The 22,657-nt window shown below is 44.9% G+C and overlaps 1 protein-coding gene across 1 annotated transcript; it reads left to right on the plus strand.

The window, feature by feature from the left end:
• The first annotated feature begins 432 nt into the window (after positions 1-432).
• LOC139570180 (transcription factor Sox-9-A-like) lies at positions 433-3,405 on the plus strand. Its single transcript, XM_071391801.1, has 3 exons — positions 433-1,183; positions 1,448-1,698; positions 2,030-3,405. The coding sequence occupies exons 1-3, from the start codon at positions 744-746 to the stop codon at positions 2,824-2,826; spliced, it is 1,488 nt and encodes a 495-aa protein (XP_071247902.1). The 5' UTR covers positions 433-743; the 3' UTR covers positions 2,827-3,405.
• The last annotated feature ends 19,252 nt before the right edge of the window (positions 3,406-22,657 follow it).

Consider the following 22,657-nt stretch of genomic DNA (forward strand, 5'->3'; position numbering starts at 1 on the left):
CAGACTATCCTTGATTGTATGAAATACTTTCGATATGGGATTTCTCGTGCATACAATCTCAGTTATAATGGACCTATTTGCATGACTTCATCCTCAATGTTTTTTTTCGTCAACTATTTGCTTTTTATTTTCAGTTTTCACTGGTTTAACTTTGAAGGTGCGAGTAAAAAAAATACGTGAATAGCCTGGTCTATGATTTAAGAATAAAAAACACATCTTTAAAAAACAAAATCTATTTCCGTACGTGAATTATTATGCCTATATCAATATTGTACACAAAATGTATAAATGTCTATGCATAGCCTGTGTGTGTGGAGGGGAGGGATTTAATTCCTTCAGTTCGTCATTCTCAGTCGGTCGACCAATCATATTCGGGTATTCTGTAGCCGCACAGTAACTCACTTATAAAGTCCGCTTGCAAAGGATTTCAGTTCAAAGCACGTACACGTTCTGGGGATACTATTTGACTGGATCATTTTCTCTTTTTACCTAAACAATTTACAGCAAATCATCAGCTGTTGCTCGAGTGTGGAGACGCCTGCAAACAAGACAAGGTTATTATACAATTTTTCAGAAAGACATATGCATAAAGACATTATTTCTCCAAACGGCGTTGTGCAGTTGACAGCCTCTTTGCAGGAGCAAAGAGCGTCTACTGTTACTTTTTCTCCACTTTTGGACATTTGAAAGACTTTGGCCGTACTTTCATATTTCGTGCGTAATTGTTAGACAACATTTTTCGTATGAATCTACTCGACCCCTTCCTGAAAATGACAGACGAACAAGACAAATGTCTCTCAGACGCACCGAGTCCGAGCATGTCAGAGGACTCTGTGGGATCTCCGTGCCCGTCCGGGTCTGGCTCCGACACCGAGAACACCAGACCGTCAGAGAACGGACTGCTGATGGGTCCGGACGGTCCCCTCGTCGAGTTCAAGAAGGACGACGATGACAAATTCCCCGTATGCATCCGCGACGCGGTGTCCCAGGTCCTGAAGGGCTACGACTGGACCCTGGTGCCAATGCCAGTCCGAATGAACGGATCTAGTAAGAACAAGCCCCACGTCAAGAGACCGATGAACGCGTTTATGGTTTGGGCGCAAGCCGCCCGGAGAAAGCTGGCTGATCAGTACCCGCATCTCCATAACGCTGAGCTGAGCAAAACTCTGGGGAAACTGTGGAGGTGAGTCTCAGTCCTCTCTCTCATTACTCCCACATTTGTATTTCGAGTGGCATCGAGTCTGTGGTTTTATTACCGAAACAAGTTTCTATTCCATTCTACTTTTACGCATGCATTGTACGCACACATGTTAACTCGATACTGTGATCTTACGTAAATGAACCTTTGAAATAAAAAGGTATGTTATGCTGCATTAAAATAGGAAACTATTTTGCTGTCAATTGAATATTTTATTTACTCATGTATCCATTTGCCTTTTACGCACAGGCTACTCAATGAGGGTGAGAAGCGTCCGTTCGTGGAGGAGGCAGAGCGATTGAGGGTACAGCACAAGAAAGACCACCCTGACTACAAGTACCAGCCCCGGCGGAGGAAGTCCATGAAGAACGGACAAAGCGAGTCTGATGACGGCAGCGAACAGACGCACATATCGCCAGGCGCGATCTTCAAGGTGCTCCAGCAAGCTGACTCTCCAGCCTCTAGCATGGGAGAGATGCACTCCCCCGGAGAACACTCCGGTAAGAAGAGCGATAATGCTTTGTGCCTATTGCAATGGTCTCATTCAGCATGTGTTCGTCAATGTATACACAGTATTTGACACATTTACTGCTGCTAGACTTTTTATAACAATACGTGTGTGAAGGTATATTATGTGAACAGTTTATTAGTAATACTATCAGATATGTTCTCTGAGTTTAACTTGATATCTAGATTCATTTGACCACTTGCAAAGCTCTTATGTTTTCCTATTCAATTACATCCAAGGGGTCTGCTCTTGCTCTGAGATTTGCATCACAGAAAGCCTATATGTATTTTATGTGTAACCCCTTCTCTCCCTCGCTCTCTTAGGCCAGTCCCAAGGGCCCCCCACCCCTCCTACCACCCCTCCTACCAAGACGGACATCCAGGTGGGCAAGGTGGACCTGAAGCGGGAGGGTCGCCCCTTACATGAAGGCACGGGTCGCCAGCTCAACATCGACTTCCGGGACGTGGACATCGGCGAGCTGAGTAGCGACGTCATCTCCCACATCGAGACCTTCGATGTCAACGAGTTTGATCAGTACCTGCCTCCCAACGGTCACCCGGGTGCTCCTGGCGCTGCCACTGGCCAAGTCTCCTACACCGGTACCTACGGCATCAGCAGCTCTGTGGTCAGCCAGGCAGCAGGGGGTGCCACAGGGCACAGCTGGATGACCAAGAGCCAGCAGCAGCAGCAGCAGCAGCACTCCCTGACCACGCTGGGTAGTGGAGGGGAGCAGAGCCAGAACCAGAGGACCCCCACACACATCAAGACAGAGCAGCTGAGCCCCAGCCACTACAACGATCAGCAGAGCTCCTCCCCTCCGCAGCACGTCAACTACGGCTCCTTCAACCTGCAGCACTTCAGCTCGTCCTCCTACCCCTCCATCACCCGGGGCCAGTATGACTTTTCTGACCACCAGGGCGGCACCAACTCCTACTACAGCCACGCAGCCGGGGGCCAGGGCTCAGGGCTCTACTCCTTCAGCAGCTACATGAGCCCCAGCCAGAGGCCCATGTACACCCCCATCGCAGACACAACCGGGGTGCCCTCCGTACCCCAGACCCACAGTCCTCAGCATCACTGGGACCAGCAGCCAGTGTACACACAGCTCTCCCGGCCCTGAGGACACCATCATCTACACGAACACACACTTACATAGACTGATAGGCACGTCCATCTTGCAGAGGGAGACTTTGTCACAACATTCCACCATTAGTTCCCAGGAAACAGACACTTGAATTTCCAACAGAGGAAGAACACAACAGAGTAGGTGAAGGAGAGCTGGACTTGTAGGAACTGAAACTAGATCAGAATAGCTCACAACAGGCCTTTTAAATTTGTTTTGAAGAAATATATTTTTTAGCAAGAACAGAAAAAAAGCATTGAGAAATCCTCTGTGAGGACTTAATAAACTGTTGATATTTTTAATAGGTACTGTGTATGTTTTCTTACCTTTTTTACTCTGGCAGTTTGTTTTTTGGGGGGATATTTTTGTAGAAAAAGCTTTATTTGTATCCAGTTCAGCAGGAAACCACTCTCAGTCGTGCAGTTCTCTATTCCATGGCTTCAATTCTCTGGTGGAATTTTGTACAGGCAGTAAATCTCTATCCTTTTTTGGTTGTGTTTGTTTCCTGCAGTGCATTCTGCTTACAGTATATGTTCTGTGCCATCCAACAAAATAAATTACATTTGTATTTGTGGAGTTTAGGGTTTCTCCATCAATGATTTCTCATGATTATAACACGTTCCTAGATGTAAGAGGCACATGCTGTGAATGGCAACGGAAGAAGTTTTGACGTTATCATTTTGTGCAGGAGATTCCAACCTTTTTGCACCATTAGTGCCTAGTATATCAGCGGTTGGGTGGAAGGGTGTTTGTGGGTGTGCTACAGACATATTATAGAAGAGAGAAGCCACAGCTGAGATTATACTTACCGTCTGACAGCATGTGTTTGACAGCCACAGGAAGTGCCCTTTGACCTCTCGGGTGTCCCCTGCAGTCCATCACCACACCAGTGTCATTTTACAGCCCTCCTGCCTGCTCCGACCCCCTCTGTCTTAACCCTTTAATTTATTTTTTAAATTAATTATTATTTAGCATTTTCTTCTTTAATTGATACGTTATACAACAAATTAATTTGTCTTAAAAATAAATTATCTTCTGGATATTAAATGTCATATAAATCTGTCTTTTTAGCTGAGTGGGTACTTTAAAAAGGGTACAAACTGTAATCATGTTTTATTTATCGTATGTAAAATGTTTCTATTTTAAATGTTTTATTTGTCATTTTTTTGCTATCTAGTTGTGTACGGATTATTTTTAATTGTGAATTTCTTGAGTTTGGATTCTAAACTATGGCTGAAAGAACTGGAAATATGTTTTTTTCTCATATGGACAAAGTTTTTACAGTTATTTTTATGCTGTGGCTGATATGCTTTATTAGAGGTACGTACCAGCATTCCTGTCTTCTCTGAGGAACAGTTTTTTTCTACGTCCTGCCACATACTATCTCAGTAATGATGTTTCTTTCTAATGCGTCTGAGGGACTTCTCGTTTTCTTCAGCTAGCTTAACATGTTACTGTACTTTCTTAAAAATAAGCTTACCTTTTGTATTGTATTTGCAATAAAAGAGAAAATACGTTAGAAACAAAATGGTTGTTGATATTTTATTGCACATAACATGACCTACTTATTAAATAGGGTTGGGGGACAAATACTCTCTAGTTAATTGGATAAGCATTATGTTACATAACATGGCATCTATATTTTGGAATTCATAACATTTATCCCCCCCACATTCTGAAATTGCTGCCCCCCCCCCAGTTTTATCATTGGAATGTGATACAAAAATGAGGCAACCGTGTGTTTTAGGACCATGAGGACGCCTCCGAGTGGTCGGGCAGGCTGTTAGGAGTGTTTATTCGACTGGGGGAAAAAATATATATATGTATATATTATGTCCCCCCCCCCCACTTCTAAAAACAAAGTTGTGCCCCTGATACCAACCCAATATCAACATCATCGTTTTATTGAGACAGAGACGTAGACAGAAAGAGTTAAAGATGGAGACCCTGAAAGAAGACTCTTGTTCTCATTTATTTTCTCATGCTTTCTCTTCTGTCAGCTGTCGCAGCAGGGGGTCCCTCCCTCCCTCCAGTCTGCATGTTGTTAGACTCTGGATCTTTGCTGGGGGAGGCTACTCGGCAGAAAAACAGTAAAACCGTGAAACAAACTTGAATTAATTTCAAATTTAAAGCAGGGGACTTTGAGTCCCTGCCAGCAAAGCTCTCTTTAAAGATATTCAGTGCTGCCATCCTTTAAAGGTCAACTGAAGGAAATGTTGACTAGCTTCACCACACCAGTGAACCAAGTGCCATTTTCTTATTTTTTAATACTATAAATCACACCTTTTGGAAGCTATTGTGATTGTTGAAACCACAATGTAATAGTATTTACACATGGCATAGGAGGGCCATAAAATAAGATTTTATCCATGTTATTGTATGTTTTCAATATCAGAATCATTATCAGCCTCATTGTTTGACCCAATTTAGTTTTATATGGCTTCCATCCTTGTTTTTGATCCATCTAATCGTTTGCATCTTTTTGAGAGATGTACCGTATGTTGATTCTGGCAACTGTGTTTTCCTTTTGTTTTTACTTTGCAAACATCATGCAAAGCCAAATCCCCCGTGGCGTAGGGTGGAGAAGTGAGAGTGACAACGACATTGCTTCGGCCTTTTCAGTGTGAGAGAAAAATGTCACTTGCTAAAGTGAAACTACCACTTTAGCTGAAGTATCCACTTTCCCTTGTATTTAATGTAATTACCATATTATTTTGCCGTCAATGACATTTACATAATTATTATTATTATCATATTACATGATCTGGCTGTACACTTATAACTCATTGGCTGATCAAGGTGGGAGGAGATTATCTAGCACCTATATCCAGCAATCCGATTGGAAGACATTAGTTTGGCACCGGACAGGTAGGAAAGAGGAGGAGGCAGAGAAGAGAGCAATGAGCAACAGAAAGGGTGAGAGAGGGAGAGAGATGACTTCAGTTGAAAGCAGCAGCAGGACACATCTGAAAAAGACATCAGTATCCCTGCTCTTCTAACGGGGAAATTGTAGGACTTGGGAGTGGACAGGTGACATGTTACACATGTATGTTTTCCCCGCCAGTGCGATCCCAGGCCAAGTCACATGCTAGGGTGTATGGGCTCAGTCCCAACAGCGCACTGAAATAAGATACATTTACATTTAAGTCATTTAGCAGACGCTCTTATCCAGAGCGACTTACAAATTGGAAAGTTCATACATATTCATCCTGGTCCCCCCGTGGGGAATGAACCCACAACCCTGGCGTTGCAAGCGCCATGCTCTACCAACTGAGCCACACGGGATGAATGGTCTCGACCTGTGACAAGACATGTTGCTTAGCATAATCCTCAACCCATCAACCAATCTTTATCGGGCTGCCTTGTCGGCGTAGACCTATGTCTTATTTCTGACCAATCATAGTGCGAGTAGAGCATGACCATATGCAGCTGTCCAATCCAATCCTCCAACGAGAAGAGACTCAGTAGCGTAGATCTGTTAACTATAGAAATCATCGCTTTGTATGTTAAGTATGACACTGTAAAAACATTGTTATTATGGAAATAGTTACGTTTATTTGATCGGCACCACCGCTTGTAAGGGGAACTCAGGGCAACTCAAGAGACTGAGATCACGGGTGACTAAACAGACACCTAACCGTTTGAGTGGAACTAATCATATAGTCAGCTGCTCTGAGGGACAGGTCTAACTACAGCCCCACTACTGATAACCATACGATACCCTATAGCCATAATACTGGTGACAGTGAAGGACCAAATCAAATCAAATGTATTTATAAAGCCCTTCTTACATCAGCAGATGTCACAGAATCCCAGCCTAAAACAGCAAGCAATGCGGATGTAGAAGCATGGTGGCTAGGAAAAAGTCCCTAGAAAGGCAGGAACCTGGGAAGAAACCTAGAGAGGGGTGGCCAGTCCTCTTCTGGCTGTGCTAGGTGGAGATGATAAGAGTACATGGACATTATTAAAGCCAGATCCTTCTTCAAGATGTTTAAACGTTCATAGATGACCAGCAGGGTCAAATAATAATCACAGTGGTTGTAGAGGGTGCAACAGGTCAGCACCTCAGGAGTAAATGTCAGTTGGCTTTTCATAGCCGAGCAATCAGAGGTCGAGACAGCAGGTGTGGTAGAGAGAGAGAGAGAGAGAGAGAGAGAGAGAGGGAGAAGAAGGGAGCGAGAGAGGGAGAGTGTCGAAAACAGCAGGACTAGGACAAGGTAGCACGTCTGGAACGTCTGGTGAACAGGTCAGGGTTCCATAGCCACAGGCAAAACAGCAGACACTGGATCAGCAGCATGACCAGGTGGACTGCGGAAAACCAGGAGTCATCAGGCCAGGTAGTCCTGAGGGCTCAGGTCCTCTGAGAGAGAGAGAGAGAGAGAGAGAGAGAGAGAGAGAGAGAGAGAGAGAGAGAGAGAGAGAGAGAGAGAGAGAGAGAGAGAGAGAGAGAGAGAGAGAGAGAGAGAGAGAGAGAGAGAGAGAGAGAGAGAGAGAGAGAGAGAGAGAGAGAGAGAGAGAGAGAGAGAGAGAGAGAGAGAGAGAGAGAGAGAGAGAGAGAGAGAGAGAGAGAATTAGAGTGAGCATACTTAAGTTCACACAGGACACCAGATAAGACAGGAGAATTTCACCAGATAGAACAGACTGACCCTAGCCCTCCGGACAGCATAGATACTGGAGGCTGAGACGGGGGGGGTTGGTGTCAATAGGCTTGTGCAGCGTTCAACTCGCCCAGACACACAAACCTTCCCTCCATCTTTATATGTACTGCGTCCTATAATTACCCCAGCGTTCAACTAGCACAGACACACAAACCTTCTCTCCATCTTTATATGTACTGCGTCCTATAATTACCCCAGCGTTCAACTAGCACAGACACACAAACCTTCCCTCCATCTTTATATGTACTGTGTCCTATAATTACCCCAGCGTTCAACTAGCACAGACACACAAACCTTCCCTCCATCTTTATATGTACTGTGCCCTATAATTACCCCAGCGTTCAACTAGCACAGACACACAAACCTTCTCTCCATCTTTATATGTACTGCGTCCTATAATTACCCCAGCGTTCAACTAGCACAGACACACAAACTTTCTCTCCATCTTTATATGTACTGCGTCCTATAATTACCCCAGCGTTCAACTAGCACAGACACACAAACCTTCTCTCCATCTTTATATGTATGGCGTCCTATAATTACCCCAGCGTTCAACTAGCACAGACACACAAACCTTCTCTCCATCTTTATATGTACTGTGTCCTATAATTACCCCAGCGTTCAACTAGCACAGACACACAAACCTTCTCTCCATCTTTATATGTACTGCGTCCTATAATTACCCCAGCGTTCAACTAGCACAGACACACAAACCTTCCCTCCATCTTTATATGTACTGCGTCCTATAATTACCCCAGCGTTCAACTAGCACAGACACACAAACCTTCCCTCCATCTTTATATGTACTGCGTCCTATAATTACCCCAGCGTTCAACTAGCACAGACACACAAACCTTCTCTCCATCTTTATATGTACTGCGTCCTATAATTACCCCAGCGTTCAACTAGCACAGACACACAAACCTTCCCTCCATCTTTATATGTACTGCGTCCTATAATTACCCCAGCGTTCAACTAGCACAGACACACAAACCTTCTCTCCATCTTTATATGTACTGCGTCCTATAATTACCCCAGCGTTCAACTAGCACAGACACACAAACCTTCTCTCCATCTTTATATGTACTGCGTCCTATAATTACCCCAGCGTTCAACTAGCACAGACACACAAACCTTCTCTCCATCTTTATATGTACTGCGTCCTATAATTACCCCAGCGTTCAACTAGCACAGACACACAAACCTTCCCTCCATCTTTATATGTACTGCGTCCTATAATTACCCCAGCGTTCAACTAGCACAGACACACAAACCTTCTCTCCATCTTTATATGTACTGCGTCCTATAATTACCCCAGCGTTCAACTAGCACAGACACACAAACCTTCTCTCCATCTTTATATGTACTGCGTCCTATAATTACCCCAGCGTTCAACTAGCACAGACACACAAACCTTCTCTCCATCTTTATATGTACTGCGTCCTATAATTACCCCAGCGTTCATCTAGCACAGACACACAAACCTTCCCTCCATCTTTATATGTACTTTGTCCTATAATTACCCCAGCGTTCAACTAGCACAGACACACAAACCTTCTCTCCATCTTTATATGTACTGTGCCCTATAATTACCCCATTTCTGAGTTATGCGCTAGCTAACTGTGTGGGTACAGAGCACATGACGGACTGGGTGAGGACCAGACCCCAAACTTGGCTTACACACACACACACACACACACACACACACACACACACACACACACACACACACACACACACACACACACACACACACACACACACACACACACACACACACACACACACACACACACACACTTACACACACACACACTTCCCAGAGGCCTGCAACAGCGGCGGAAGCAGGGACACTGGGTTTGGAGTGGCTCAATCCGTGGGCAGTATTCCCAGGAGAAGTCCATTAATATTCTGAACAGACGTCTCTATGGTAATCTGCCTCCGAGCCCAACGGGTGGTCCTTTTAAATGCAAAATTCCACACAATAAGAGAGAGATCCTGCCAACTTCCAACCCTTGGAAACTGAACGGCTATAGAATGCACAAATAAATAGATGAATAATGATTGGTTTTATGTGGGGAAAATACCAACAGAAGTTGTGGAAATAACCCTTCGCCAACAGTTTCCGCACCACTGTGGAAATCTAATTAGCATAATAAAACATCCCCATCGAAATCCGTCTGTTTAAGCTGGAGATATCAGTTGTTTTGCATGGGCTGCGTCTCAATCCACCACATCCGCCGATATTGCCCCGCTGCAACTGCAGTGAAATGTGGCAATGCTAGAGCGATGTTTGTCAGACCATGCGACATCCCAAAAAATCGGTCTTCTCACAAAAACCTCTTTTATATATTTTTTATACCTTGAGAGGTCAAAATTCTAAATCAAATAGTTAAATGATCCTTGGTATGACCATCTTAAAACAATTCCATATAGCTACCGTACTGTAGTTAGCTTAGAACTGCTTATGTATGAGAAAAAGTTGACTAAATAAGAAAATGTCCGAATGAAATTAAATAAACATAATCAGTGTTCCATTGCCTAATAATAATAATAATAACTAAACAAATAAAAATTGTTAACAATTTTAAAACAATTTACATTTTAAAAAACAATACAAATTCTGAAGTAAACTCATTAAAACAATGGGAAGTAGCATTTAAGAATTCAGTAACAACCCTAAGGGCAAACTTGTTTGCTAATGTTGTTGTGCAAAGCCCACTGTATGAAAATCACATTGACTTTATGACGCTCTTGGGCTGCATTACTTACTGTATTCAGTCCAGTTCTCTTCACATTATCCAACTGCTTGCTGCTTTTGGCAACTTCCCCGTTCCCCCGTCCCCTCTTGGAAACATCTAACCCCTCTGTCCCAGGGATGTTCTCCTCACTGCCCCCTCACTGCAGCAGGCCGCTGTCATTGTCCCTAGGGACCAGCACAATGGGGGCGACTTGACCCCCCCCCCCCCCCCCCCCACACACACACACACATTTCCCCTCCTTTCAAAGTGGCCTGGCCTCCAGAAGGCACTGCCTGGACACAGAGGAAACTTACAGGCTTTTTTTACTGCACTTTGCACAGAGGCCTATGGAGAGGGCCGCTGGTCTCCCACGGCAACAGACACCCACACGAGCCAGAAGCAGTAGCCTATTAGACCAAAGTCTGGATATTGTGAGGTTGTGAGGACCATCAGGTGCTAGGCCTGTTTGTCTGGGCTCTTACACATGTGGGAGGATTTATAGGGTCTTGGTCCTTTTCGCTCTGTTTCTTACAATGTGGCTTTGAAAATCCTTGAGGGGGGTTGCATTAGGGTGGTTTGTTTGAGTCCTGGAGCTGTGATGGTTCAACAGAGCCCAAGGCATTTTCTTTTGAGGAGCTTTGCCAGCTTCGTGATGATACCTAGCTACCGTAACTGAAAGTTAGCTAACTACTGTACCAGGATGTTAGCTAGCTAGTGTACCAGGATGTTAGCTAGCTAGTGTACCAGGAAGTTAGCTAGCCTGCGTACCAGGACATAAGTTAGCTAGTATACCAGGAAGTTAGCTAGCTAGTATGCCAGGAAGTTAGCTAGTTAGTATACCAGGAAGTTAGCCAGCTTGTATACCAGGTCGTTAGCTAGCTACTGTACCTGGAAGTTCCAAACCCATCTCCCCCTGTTTCTCTGTATCAATTCTGACAAAACTTGAGAGCGGACTGAACTTTTTAGAATTGACATTCAACTTCTGTCTTGGGTCATAGCTCCACGTCCAGAAAGACAGGTCAGAGGTTAGTCAGAAGATAGCTTTATGGGGCAATGGTGCAGCGAGGGAGGAGGGAGAGAGGAGGAATTAGGGGGGCTCTTGGGGACTCTGAATGTTTGGGCGAGGGTCTAACACCATGACAAGCGCTGGGGTTTTCTGTGCTTTAGGGGTTAAGACAAATGGTCAATGGTAAAAATCCCTGAGTTATTTCACAGTGGCCCAGCATTTCCCAAAAGACAGACAGACCAGGGACCTGGCAGTGCTCCCCCTCTCCCAGGACTGGAGTTTATGGAGAGGAACAACACACACACACACACACACACACACACACACACACACACACACACACACACACACACACACACACACACACACACACACACACACACACGCACACACACGCACACACACGCACACACACGCACACACACGCATACACACACTCTCTCTTTCTCCCCCTTGCTGTAGCCGTATATCTCTATCACTCTCGCCAAATCTGACCATTTATTGCTTTCATTCCTAGTCTGATTCCTTAACTTACTGTTCATACTTTTGTATGGTGTGGGCTGTTCCTCTTTATCCCACCAACCTACAACTTACTCCACCACCCTTCCCCCTTCATACACCCTCAAACACCCACTGACAGACAGTCACACACAAACTCAGCCACCACATGAAACCATGGGTTGTTGTCCTTATAGATCAGCTGGGGTTTGGACTCTTGACAGTTCCTATACATCACTATGGCTGAACCTAGTCTGTGTGGCTTCTGGGTAGCCACATTTAGCCTCTGGTTCAGTACCGGATCTGTGGGTTCTGCTCACCACCTGGTATACTGCACTGCACCAGCAGCCCCATCAGAGGAGTGAGTGAGTGTGTGTGTGTGTGTGTGTGTGTGTGTGTGTGTGTGTGTGTGTGTGTGTGTGTGTGTGTGTGTGTGTGTGTGTGTGTGTGTGTGTGTGTGTGTGTGTGTGTGTGTGTGTGTGTGTGTGTGTGTGTGTGTGTGTGTGTGTGAGAGAGTCTGCGTGTGTGTGGGAGAGGGGATATGTAAACTCTGTTATAGTATCAATGGTATCTGGTATTGTTCAGACTATGAGCTGCACACACACACGTCGATCAAACAGCACAGAGTTATCACAGTGCTAGCACCCTCCAGCCCTTCAGAAAAGGAGCTTATTGCTATCGTACGACAGTGGTACAGGGCTCTTAATCACGGTATGGTAATTCCTTAACGTTTTTTAGAGTGAGTAAGGATATATCAGAGAGTGACTGAATGGGAGGTAGGCCAACATGTCTTCAGCAGTCACTCCATGCGGAGATAAGACATTACCAAAGCAGGACTGTCTCATCTTTGTAATGTGCCTGATTGTTATTGGCTGTATTTTTTATGGAATTACACTAATGTCGAGATAAAGAAATGCCTCTTATACAATCCAAACCTTAGCGTTGGCATATTACTCTGTAATGACCAATGACAACATAATGGCAGAATAAATCATTCAGAAAAGTGAAAAAATAAGCAATGGCCTCAAAATGTTTGATGCACCAAAAAACTATTCCCAATGATATTTATCCTGTTATTTCAACACTTGATATAACTACAGTGATGTGATGCCGAGGGAGTGGAGCATTCCTCCATTCTGACTGCACAGTCTCAGTCTAACTAACAAGACCTGCCACATGGGAAAAGATGGGGGAGAGCGAGAGAGAGACAGAGAGAGAGAAAAAGAGAGAGAGAAAGAGAAAACGAGAGTAGGGGGGAGAGAGAGAGCACAAGCCAAAGGAGAGAGGAAGAGAGATGTGAGAAACTGAGTTTGTTAGAGTCTGCTAATGCAGCGTAAGAGAACGGCTCTGTTTTTTACATTGAGGGATGAAGTTCAATAACCTGCTGTGAAATTCTAGTAGAGGAGTCTGAGCGATGGAGGACAGAGACAGCGAGACACCGACAGACAGGTTTGAGGGATTAACACTCCAAACAGCCTACCCGACTGCTTGAAGGCATCCACATGGTCCTAAAGCACACTGTTGCCCTGTTTTGTATCACATTCTAATGACAAAACTTGGGTGAACAAAAATGCAATTTCCCAGTGTGGGGGGGGGGACATGTCCCCCCTGTCTCCAGTGAAAGTTGCACCCCTGGGAATAAGTGTAGCAGATATTACTCACCTAAGCATGGTGGGGGGAACTCTTTCCATTAAAATACAGCACACGGGTACTTTAACCTTTGGTGGGAGCTTGCAACCTGGTTCACACAGGACACTGAGACGGGAATAACATACTACAAGGTCTCTTTTTAAAAGAAGATCCCAAATATTAAAAGGTACTTGGAAAAAGGAAAGATAATCAGATAACGAAAGCTCCCACTGTGATGTAGGCCTGTAGTGCAGATTCAGTTGTAGTGGACTGTCACGACTTCCGCCGGAGTCGGTCCCTCTCCTTGTTCGAGCGGCATTCGTCGATCAACATCACCTGCCTTCTAGCCATCGCCGATCCACTTTTCATTTTTCCATTTGTTTTGTCTTTGTTTTCTACACACCTGGTTTCAATTCCCCCATTACATGTTCATTATTTAACCCTCTGGTTTCCCCCATGTTTGTGTGCGTGTTTGTTTTATTGTTCAGGCTGTTACTGACAGCTGGTATTTTGTTGCCGGGTTTTGTTATTACGCCCGTTTATTTCGTGGTACCGGTATTTTTCCCGCACCATAGTATTGTGTTTATACTGGTGTTGTCTTGTATTAAATACCTTGTCCAAGCATCTCAGCTCTCCTTTCACCAGTTACCCGCAGCCTTGACATGCACTCAATGGGCCGTGGCAAGAGGTCAGAGTTCTAGAGGAGTAGCATCAAAGCCACCCGTAACATCCTCATAAGAACTGCAAGACAGAAAACTGGTGAAAGTATGATGTCTGAATCATTGGCGAACTCTGTTTGTCAGTCTATAGCAGGGCTCTCAACCCCTCTTCCTGGAGAGCTGCCATCCTGTAGGTTCACTCCAACCCTAATCTAGCACACCTGATTCTAATAATTAGGTGGTTGATAAGCTGAACCTGCCAAGAGTGTGCAAAGCTGTCATCAAGGAAAAGGGTGGCTATTTGAAGAATCTCAAATATAAAATGTATTTTGATTTGTTTAACACTTTTTTGGTTACTACTACATGATTCCATACAGTGAGGGAAAAAAGTATTTGATCCCCTGCTGATTTTGTACGTTTGCCCACTGACAAAGAAATTATCAGTCTATAATTTTAATGGTAGGTTTATTTGAACAGTGAGAGACAGAATAACAACAAAAATATCCAGAAAAAATGCATGTCAAAAATGTTATAAATTGATTTGCATTTTAATGAGGGAAATAAGTATTTGACCCCCTCTCAATCAGAAAGATTTCTGGCTCCCAGGTGTCTTTCATACAGGTAACGAACGGAGATTAGGAGCACACTCTTAAAGGGAGTGCTCCTAATCTCAGTTTCTTACCTGTATAAAAGATACCTGTCCACAGAAGCAATCAATCAATCAGATTCCAAACTCTCCACCATGGCCAAGACCAAAGAGCTCTCCAAGGATGTCAGGGACAAGATTGTAGACCTACACAAGGCTGGAATGGGCTACAAGACCATCGCCAAGCAGCTTGGTGAGAAGGTGACAACAGTTTCTGTGATTATTTGCAAATGGAAGAAACACAAAAGAACTGTCAATCTCCCTCAGCCTGGGGCTCCATGCAAGATCTCACCTCGTGGAGTTGCAATGATCATGAGAACGGTGAGGAATCAGCCCAGAACTACACAGGAGGATCTTGTCAATGATCTCAAGGCAGCTGGGACCATAGTCATCAAGAAAACAATTGGTAACACACTATGCCGTGAAGGACTGAAATCCTGCAGCGCCCGCAAGGTCCCCCTGCTCAAGAAAGCACATATACATGCCCGTCTGAAGTTTGCCAATGAACATCTGAATGATTCAGAGGACAACTGGGTGAACGTGTTGTGGTCAGATGAGACCAAAATGGAGTTCTTTGGCATCAACCCAACTTGCCGTGTTTGGAGGAGGAGGAATGCTGCCTATGACCCCAAGAAACCATCCACACCGTCAAACATGGAGGTGGAAACATTATGCTTTAGGGGTGTTTTTCTGCTAAAGGGACAGGACAACTTCACCGCATCAAAGGGACGATGGACGGGGCCATGTACCGTCAAATCTTGGGTGAAAACCTCCTTCCCTCAGCCAGGGTATTGAAAATGGGTCGTGGATGGGTATTCCAGCATGACAATGACCCAAAACACACGGCCAAGGCAACAAAGGAGTGGCTCAAGAAGAAGCACATTAAGGTCCTGGAGTGGCCTAGCCAGTCTCCAGACCATAATCCCATAGAAAATCTGTGTAGGGAGCTGAAGGTTCGAGTTGCCAAACGTCAGCCTCGAAACCTTAATGACTTGAAGAAGATCTGCAAAGAGGAGTGGGACAAAATCCCTCCTGAGATGTGTGCAAACCTGGTGGCCAACTACAAGAAACGTCTGACCTCTGTGATTGCCAACAAGGGTTTTGCCACCAAGTACTAAGTCATGTTTTGCAGAGGGGTCAAATACTTATTTCCCTCATTAAAATGCAAATCAATTCATAACATTTTTGACATGCGTTTTTCTGTATTTTTTTGTTGATATTCTGTCTCTCACTGTTCAAATAAACCTACCATTAAAATTATAGACTGATCATTTCTTTGTCAGTGGGCAAACGTACAAAATCAGCAGGGGATCAAATACTTTTTTCCCTCACTGTATGTGTTATTTCATTTCAGAGTTTTGATGTCTTCACTGTTATTCTATAATGTAGAAAATAGTAAAAATAAAGAAAAACCCTTGAATGAGTAGTTGTTCTACCATTTTTGACCGGTAGTGTAAGTCAACACTCTAACTCGGCCACTCAGGAACACTTACTGTCTACTCGATAAGCGACTCCAGCGTAGATTTGTCCTTGTGTTTTAGGTTATTGTCCTGCTGAAAGGTTATTGTCCTGCTGAAAGCAAACTGAACTAGGTTTTCCTCTAGGATTTTGCCTGTGCTTAGCTCCATTTAGTTTCTTTTCATCCTGAAAACCCCCACATTCCTTAACGATCACAAGCATACCCATAACATGATGCAGCTATCACTATGCTTGAAAATATGGAGAGATGCTACTCAGTAATGTGTTATATTGGATTTGCCTCAAACATAACACTTTGTATTCAAGACAAAAAGTTAATTGCTTTGCAGTATTACTTTAGTGCCTTATTGCAAACAGGCTGCATGTTTTGGAAAAAACATTTTTTGTAGAGGCTTCCTTCTTTTCACTCAGTCAATTAGGTTAGTATTGTGGAGTTACTACAATGTTGTTGATCCATCCTCAGTTTTCTCCTATCGCAGCCGTTAAACTCTGTAACTGTTTTAAAGTCACCATTGGCCTCATGGTGAAATCCCACAGCGGTTTACTTCGACTCTGGCTACTGAGTTAGGAAGGACGCCTTTATCTTTGTTGTGACTGGGTGTATTGATACACCATCCAAAGTGTAATGAATAACTTCATCATGCTCAAAGGGACATTCAATGTCTGCTTTTTGTTGTTTTCTTTTTTCATCTACCAATAGGTGCCCTTCTTTCAGAGGCATTGGAAAACCTCCCTGGTCTTTGTGGTTGAATCTGTGTCTGAAATTCACTGCTCGACTGAGGGACTTTACAGATAATTGTATGTGTGAGGTACAGAGATGAGGTTTATTGCACACAGAGTGAGTCCATGCAACTTATAATGTGACTTGTTAAGCACATTTTTCTGCTGAACTTATTTCCTGCTTGCCATAACAAAGGGTTTGAATACTTAAAGCTCAAGACATTTCAGCTTTTCATTTTTTATTCATTTGTAAACATTTAGAAAAACATAACTCCACTTTGACATTATGGGGTATTATTGTGTGTAGGCCAGTGACCAAAAATAGCAATTTAATCCATTTTAAATTCAAGCTGAAACACAACAAAATGTGGGAAAAGTCAAGGGGTGTGAATACTTTCTAAAGGCAAAAATGTATTTGGACTCATACTTTATATTGTTCAGTTGCAGTCTTTCTCAAATTTGCATCATGTTACGACAAAAAATCCAGTTCATTATATTATTATAATGTCCTGCATGCGGTAGATATGCCCGTCTTCAGTCAGTAAAGACTGAAGTCACACCGTGTAGTGGATATGCCTGTCTTCAGTCGGTAAAGACTGAAGTCACACCGTGTAGTGATTGTGTGGATAAGGCTATAGGTTGGAATTTGGTGGCCCTCAAGGACCAGGTGAAGGTGGTCTACAAACAGTAGAACAATCTAAGGGCCTGGGAAAGGGCTGACTTCCCCTGGGACGGTGGCTGACCAGGGGACCTGAGCAAACTTCAAATCACCTATCTGTGAGCTGTCAACAAACACTGGCCGACGTGTTCCCAGCCAAGCCTAACCCCTGACTATCGAATACCCAGCTAGTCTGTGGTGCTGCAACACTTAGTCATGACTCATGTCTTTCTCACTCTGATTACTCTCTTTCCCCCTGCCCTTTGCCCCACTCTCCTTCTCCCCTTCCTTGCCCCTCTATCCACTCTACCTGATTACGTGATATGGAGCTACAACCGGAGGTGACTTTTTCATAGTTAGCAGAACTTGCTACTAAATGTCACTTCCGACCTTAGCTGTACTCCATCTACTCACAACCCTCTATCTTCTCTCTGCTATCCCATGCATCAACCCTTCCCCTCGTCTTGCCCCTCTGTCTCTCTCATCTTCTCATATCTGTCCCCTTTCTCAATATGTATCTATCAATTCCGCATTCTCTCTCCTCTACCCTCTCTCCTCTACCTTCTCTCCTTTTCATTTACCCTCTCCCTCTCCCCTTTTTCTTTCTCCTCTACAGTTTCTCTCTCTCCTTTACCCTCTCTCTTCTATGCTCTCCCTCTAATCTTTCTCTCTCTCCTTTACCCTCTCCCTCTACCATATCTCCTTCTCCTCTACCCTCTCCCTCTACCCTTTCTCCATCTCCATTACTCTCTCCCTCTCACTCTACCCTTTCTCCTTCTCTTCTACCCTCTCCCTCTACCCTTTCTCCTTCTCCTCTACCCTCTCCTCTACCCTCTCCCTCTACCCTTTCTCCTTCTACTCTACCCTCTCCTCTACCCACTCCCTCTACCCTTTCTCCTTCTCCTCTACCCTCTACCTTTTCTGCTATCCCATGCATCAACCCTCCAACCTCGTCTTGCCCCTCTGTCTCTCTCATCTTCTCCTAGCTGTCCCTTTCTCAATATGTATCTATCTATTCCGCATTCTCTCTCCTCTACCCTTTCTCCTTCTACTCTACCCTCTCTCCTCTACCCTTCCTCCTTCTCCTCTACCCTCTCCCTCTTTTTTCTCCTTTACCCTCTCCCTCTACCCTTTCTCATTCTCCTCTACCCTCTCCCTCTGCCCTTTCTCATTCTCCTCTACCCTCTCCCTCTTTTTTCTCCTTTACCCTCTCCCTCTACCCTTTCTCATTCTCCTCTACCCTCTCTCCTCTACAGTTTCTCCTTCTCCTCTACCCTCTCCCTCTACCCTCTCCTCTACCCTTTCTCCTTCTCCTCTACCCTCCCCCTCTACCCTTTCTCCTTCTCCTCTACCCTCTCCCTCTACCCTCTCCCTCTACCCTTTCTCCTTCTCTTCTACCCTCTCCCTCTTTTTTCTCCTCTACCCTCTCCCTCTAGCAATTATCCTTCTCCTCTACCCTTTCTCCTTCTATCTACCTTCTCCCTCTACCCGCTCTCCTTCTCCTCTACCATCTCCTTCTACCCTCTCCCCCTTCCTCTACCCTTTCTCCTTCTCCTCTACCCACTCCCTCTACCCTTTCTCCTTCTCCTCTACCTTCTCCCTCTACCATTTTTCCTTCTCCTCTACCTTCTCCCTCTACCAATTATCCTTCTACTCTACCATTTCTCCTTCTCCTCTACCCTCTCCCTCTTTTTGCTCCTCTACCCTCTCCCTCTACCCTCTCCCTCTACCCACTCCCTCTACCCACTCCCTCTACCCTTTCTCCTTCTCCTCTACCTTCTCCCTCTACCCTTTCTCCTTCTCCTCTACCTTCTCCCTCTCCCTCTACCAATTATCCTTCTACTCTACCATTTCTCCTTCTCCTCTACCCTCTCCCTCTTTTTGCTCCTCTACCCTCTCCCTCTACCCTTTCTCCTTATCTTTTACAGCCTCCCTTTACCCCTATAGGCTCATATTGCTGACCTCAGCCCTCCTGGCAGCAGCGGCACACAGGCAGGCAGGCAGCGGTAACCTTTGGTCAACAGATTTCCTCTCCCCTCATAGAGTTCACTCAGCACAGAGAGAAACGGATGGCGATGGGCAAAAGAAGAGATTGGGTTAACGTGTTTGAGGACAAGATCAGACGGTCACAATCACACAGTTACTTTATCAGACCACATCCAGGTGGAAAGATGATCAGACAGACAGATAAGTAGAAAAACTTAGAAACAGAGAGAGAGAGAAACACTGGGAGTGACTTAGAGAGGGAGAGTTTGAGAGGGAGGAGAAGCTGAGAGATAGAAAGGAAGAGATGAGAGATTCCCCACAGGAATAAGATCTACCATCCCTGCTTGGAGTGGGAGGAGGGGCTGCCGGGAGGTAAAAAGACGAGTCATACTGTTGCAATCTTATCTCGTTGTCATTAGTTGTATTCTGCTGTTTCTTCCTCCTCTTCCTGCAACGTGTGTACAGATGTACGATCTTACTTTGACCACCCTGTTGCAGGCAACTCAACATTAGAAAGGTGTTTCTATTGTTTGGTATACTCAGTGTATTATAATCCACATAATAATTCACATTTCCCTGCTGTAACAAACTGGCTCAAATTAAGATCCAACATCTGTAGAACACTTCCCTCACTACTGAGCTTTTGACACACCAAGTCCAAGGACATCCTTCATAGTACCCTACAGGATGGATGGTTATATTGTAGCTCTCAGAACACCTCCGATATAGAGACCAATACAGACAATTTATAAATAATTCATCAATTGACATATTAAACGCCTCCCATACATGTACCTAACGTATGGTAACGTCTGAAGCTGTCAAAACACCATCAGCTCAGCATAGAGTGATAAGGACAGGGGGAATGGGGGGTAGGATGAGGGAGTAGAGGAATTCATGGGTGAAGTGACCCCCCACCTCCCCGTCAGGAAATCTCTGACCCCCCACCTCCCCGTCAGGTCCGCCTTAGTGGAAATCAGAGCTCTCATCCCTCTCTGCTGCATGTTGTGGTGGGATCCCCCTGTCTCCTCCCTCCTCGCCCCTCCAGAGCCCCTCACTTCCCCCAACTCCCCGCCCCCACCATGCTCCCACACCTATCATTAGAGGGGCCAATGATGTAATCAAGCGCTCATTTGTCATTGTGAGTGAAAGATGCCGGTGCATGGGGTGGGTGGGATGAGCGACGGGGCAGCCAGTTGCTGTAGTCCCGACGTCTTGATTCAAATTCACTCCACGTGCACCCCCGACATGTCAGGAACCCCCCGATCATTGGCAGATACACACACATATATTCACAGAAATGTGTGTGTGTGTGTGTGTGTGTGTGTGTGTGTGTGTGTGTGTGTGTGTGTGTGTGTGTGTGTGTGTGTGTGTGTGTGTGTGTGTGTGTGTGTGTGTGTGTGTGTGTGTGCGTGCGTGCGTGCGTGCGCGCGTGCGTGCGTGCGTGCGTGCGTGCGTGAGTGAGTGTGAACTCATCAGTCAGGCCACGATGGCATGTCCAGGGGTGTGAAGCACAGCTCATTCACTCCACTGAGACAAGGACACTGGAGAACGGTCTGGATATCACTGGCAAACCAGACAAAGACAAACAAGACATTAGTTACTGACTGATCTAGCCTTCAATCATACATGAATGGTGAATCTGATAGACTTCATACAGGTTTCTGAAGAGAACCAGAGCATACACTGATACAAAGACGTCAAAGAGTGGAAGAAGTCAAACCATTTCCATGACAGGCCCATTTCAGGGATCATTTCAATTTCATGTCTACACATTTAAGGAATGAAATTGGATACAAAGTTTAAAAATATACATATATATAAATGACGTACTAGGCTCCTAGGAGTGAGTGTATGTCTAGTTTAGTTAACCAGGCTATTGGTAGACTGATCCTGGCTCTAGTTTGATTGGCAGGTGGAAAGCCCAGGTCTAAACCTGTGTCTGATGCTGTGCTGGGAGTCTGTAGCATGCTGAGACGCATCTGTCTCTGTCACACACACAGCACAGCACACTGCATCTGGTTTGCTTTGTACAGAATATATCCAAAACTATGAGGTGGACATTTTTGGATGGATTTAGGTTTACTTCAAAGTAACATTTTCAAGGTCGCACTATGAATTTGTTTTTGTACTGGTAACACACAACACTCACACAAATACACAGACATACACCCATATAGAATGCATATACAGATGTAGGATCATAGTTTTGATCGCAGTAAACGTCATGTTGCCGCAGGATTCTTTTCCTGCTGTGTGGTACGGGTCAAATTAAGATCCGACATCTGTATAACAGTTTCTATCACTGATTCATGTGACTTGAATTGTCCTAAATTCACTGAAGAGTGTCGGGCGACTTGACCTGAAATAGTGATACATCACCCAAACATTCAATCAATCACACTTCAAGCAATCAAAGCTGTCAAATCCAACATGAGTCATTAATCATACATGTCACTGTACAGTGTGGATGGGTTGGGTCCCCAGGTCTTCTTGTAGCTGAGGTACCAGGGGCCCAGTAGGGCATGATGGTGGCCCCATCTCTGGGCCCTGGGAGCCTGTCATAGGTTGACCCCCGAGGGTCACAGAGGAGGCAGAGCCTTCAGTCACATGTCCGCACGCTACGGCATGCTGAGAGGGCCATTTATCAACATCAGACCTCCCTCCTCTCCTCCTTTCATCCTTTCCATCCTTCACTGTCTCTCTGCCTCTATCCGTCTTTCCCAGCCACTCATCTGTCCATTAACCTCTCCAACGCTCCTTCAATCACTTGATTATTACCCCACCTTCAACCTTCTGTTTGACTTTCTCTCTCTGTGTGGGCGGTGTCTCTCCATCTATCACCTCTGCTGTTCATCTCTGCTGTTCATCTCTGTTCATGTTCCTTACAGTCGAGAAATAAACTAAATTGACATTTTCTTACACCCAAAGAACTGCACACCAAACACTTGAGTTAGTTAGCGAGCTCTCATCATGTTAAGAGATGGGATTTCTAAGGTCCTTCATTCAATCTCTCCATCGGAGAGAGACCACAGGCACCTTATTGTGGGTAGAGTATGTCTTGTACACTGTAGCTTTTACCAATAACCCTAAACAACACAGACGTACACTACTGTTGAAACCTCTCCATGGAAACACAGGTGAAGTC

Source organism: Salvelinus alpinus, chromosome 3, assembly GCF_045679555.1.
Source record: "Salvelinus alpinus chromosome 3, SLU_Salpinus.1, whole genome shotgun sequence".
Taxonomy (NCBI): domain Eukaryota; kingdom Metazoa; phylum Chordata; class Actinopteri; order Salmoniformes; family Salmonidae; genus Salvelinus; species Salvelinus alpinus.

Bases quoted from the DNA above. Each gene is read 5' to 3' on its own strand.
- LOC139570180 (XM_071391801.1), top strand. From the start codon at position 744: ATGAATCTACTCGACCCCTTCCTGAAAATGACAGACGAACAAGACAAA. The intron at 1,184-1,447 runs GTGAGTCTCAGT...TTTTACGCACAG, and splicing joins ACTCTGGGGAAACTGTGGAG to GCTACTCAATGAGGGTGAGA. The intron at 1,699-2,029 runs GTAAGAAGAGCG...TCGCTCTCTTAG, and splicing joins CTCCCCCGGAGAACACTCCG to GCCAGTCCCAAGGGCCCCCC.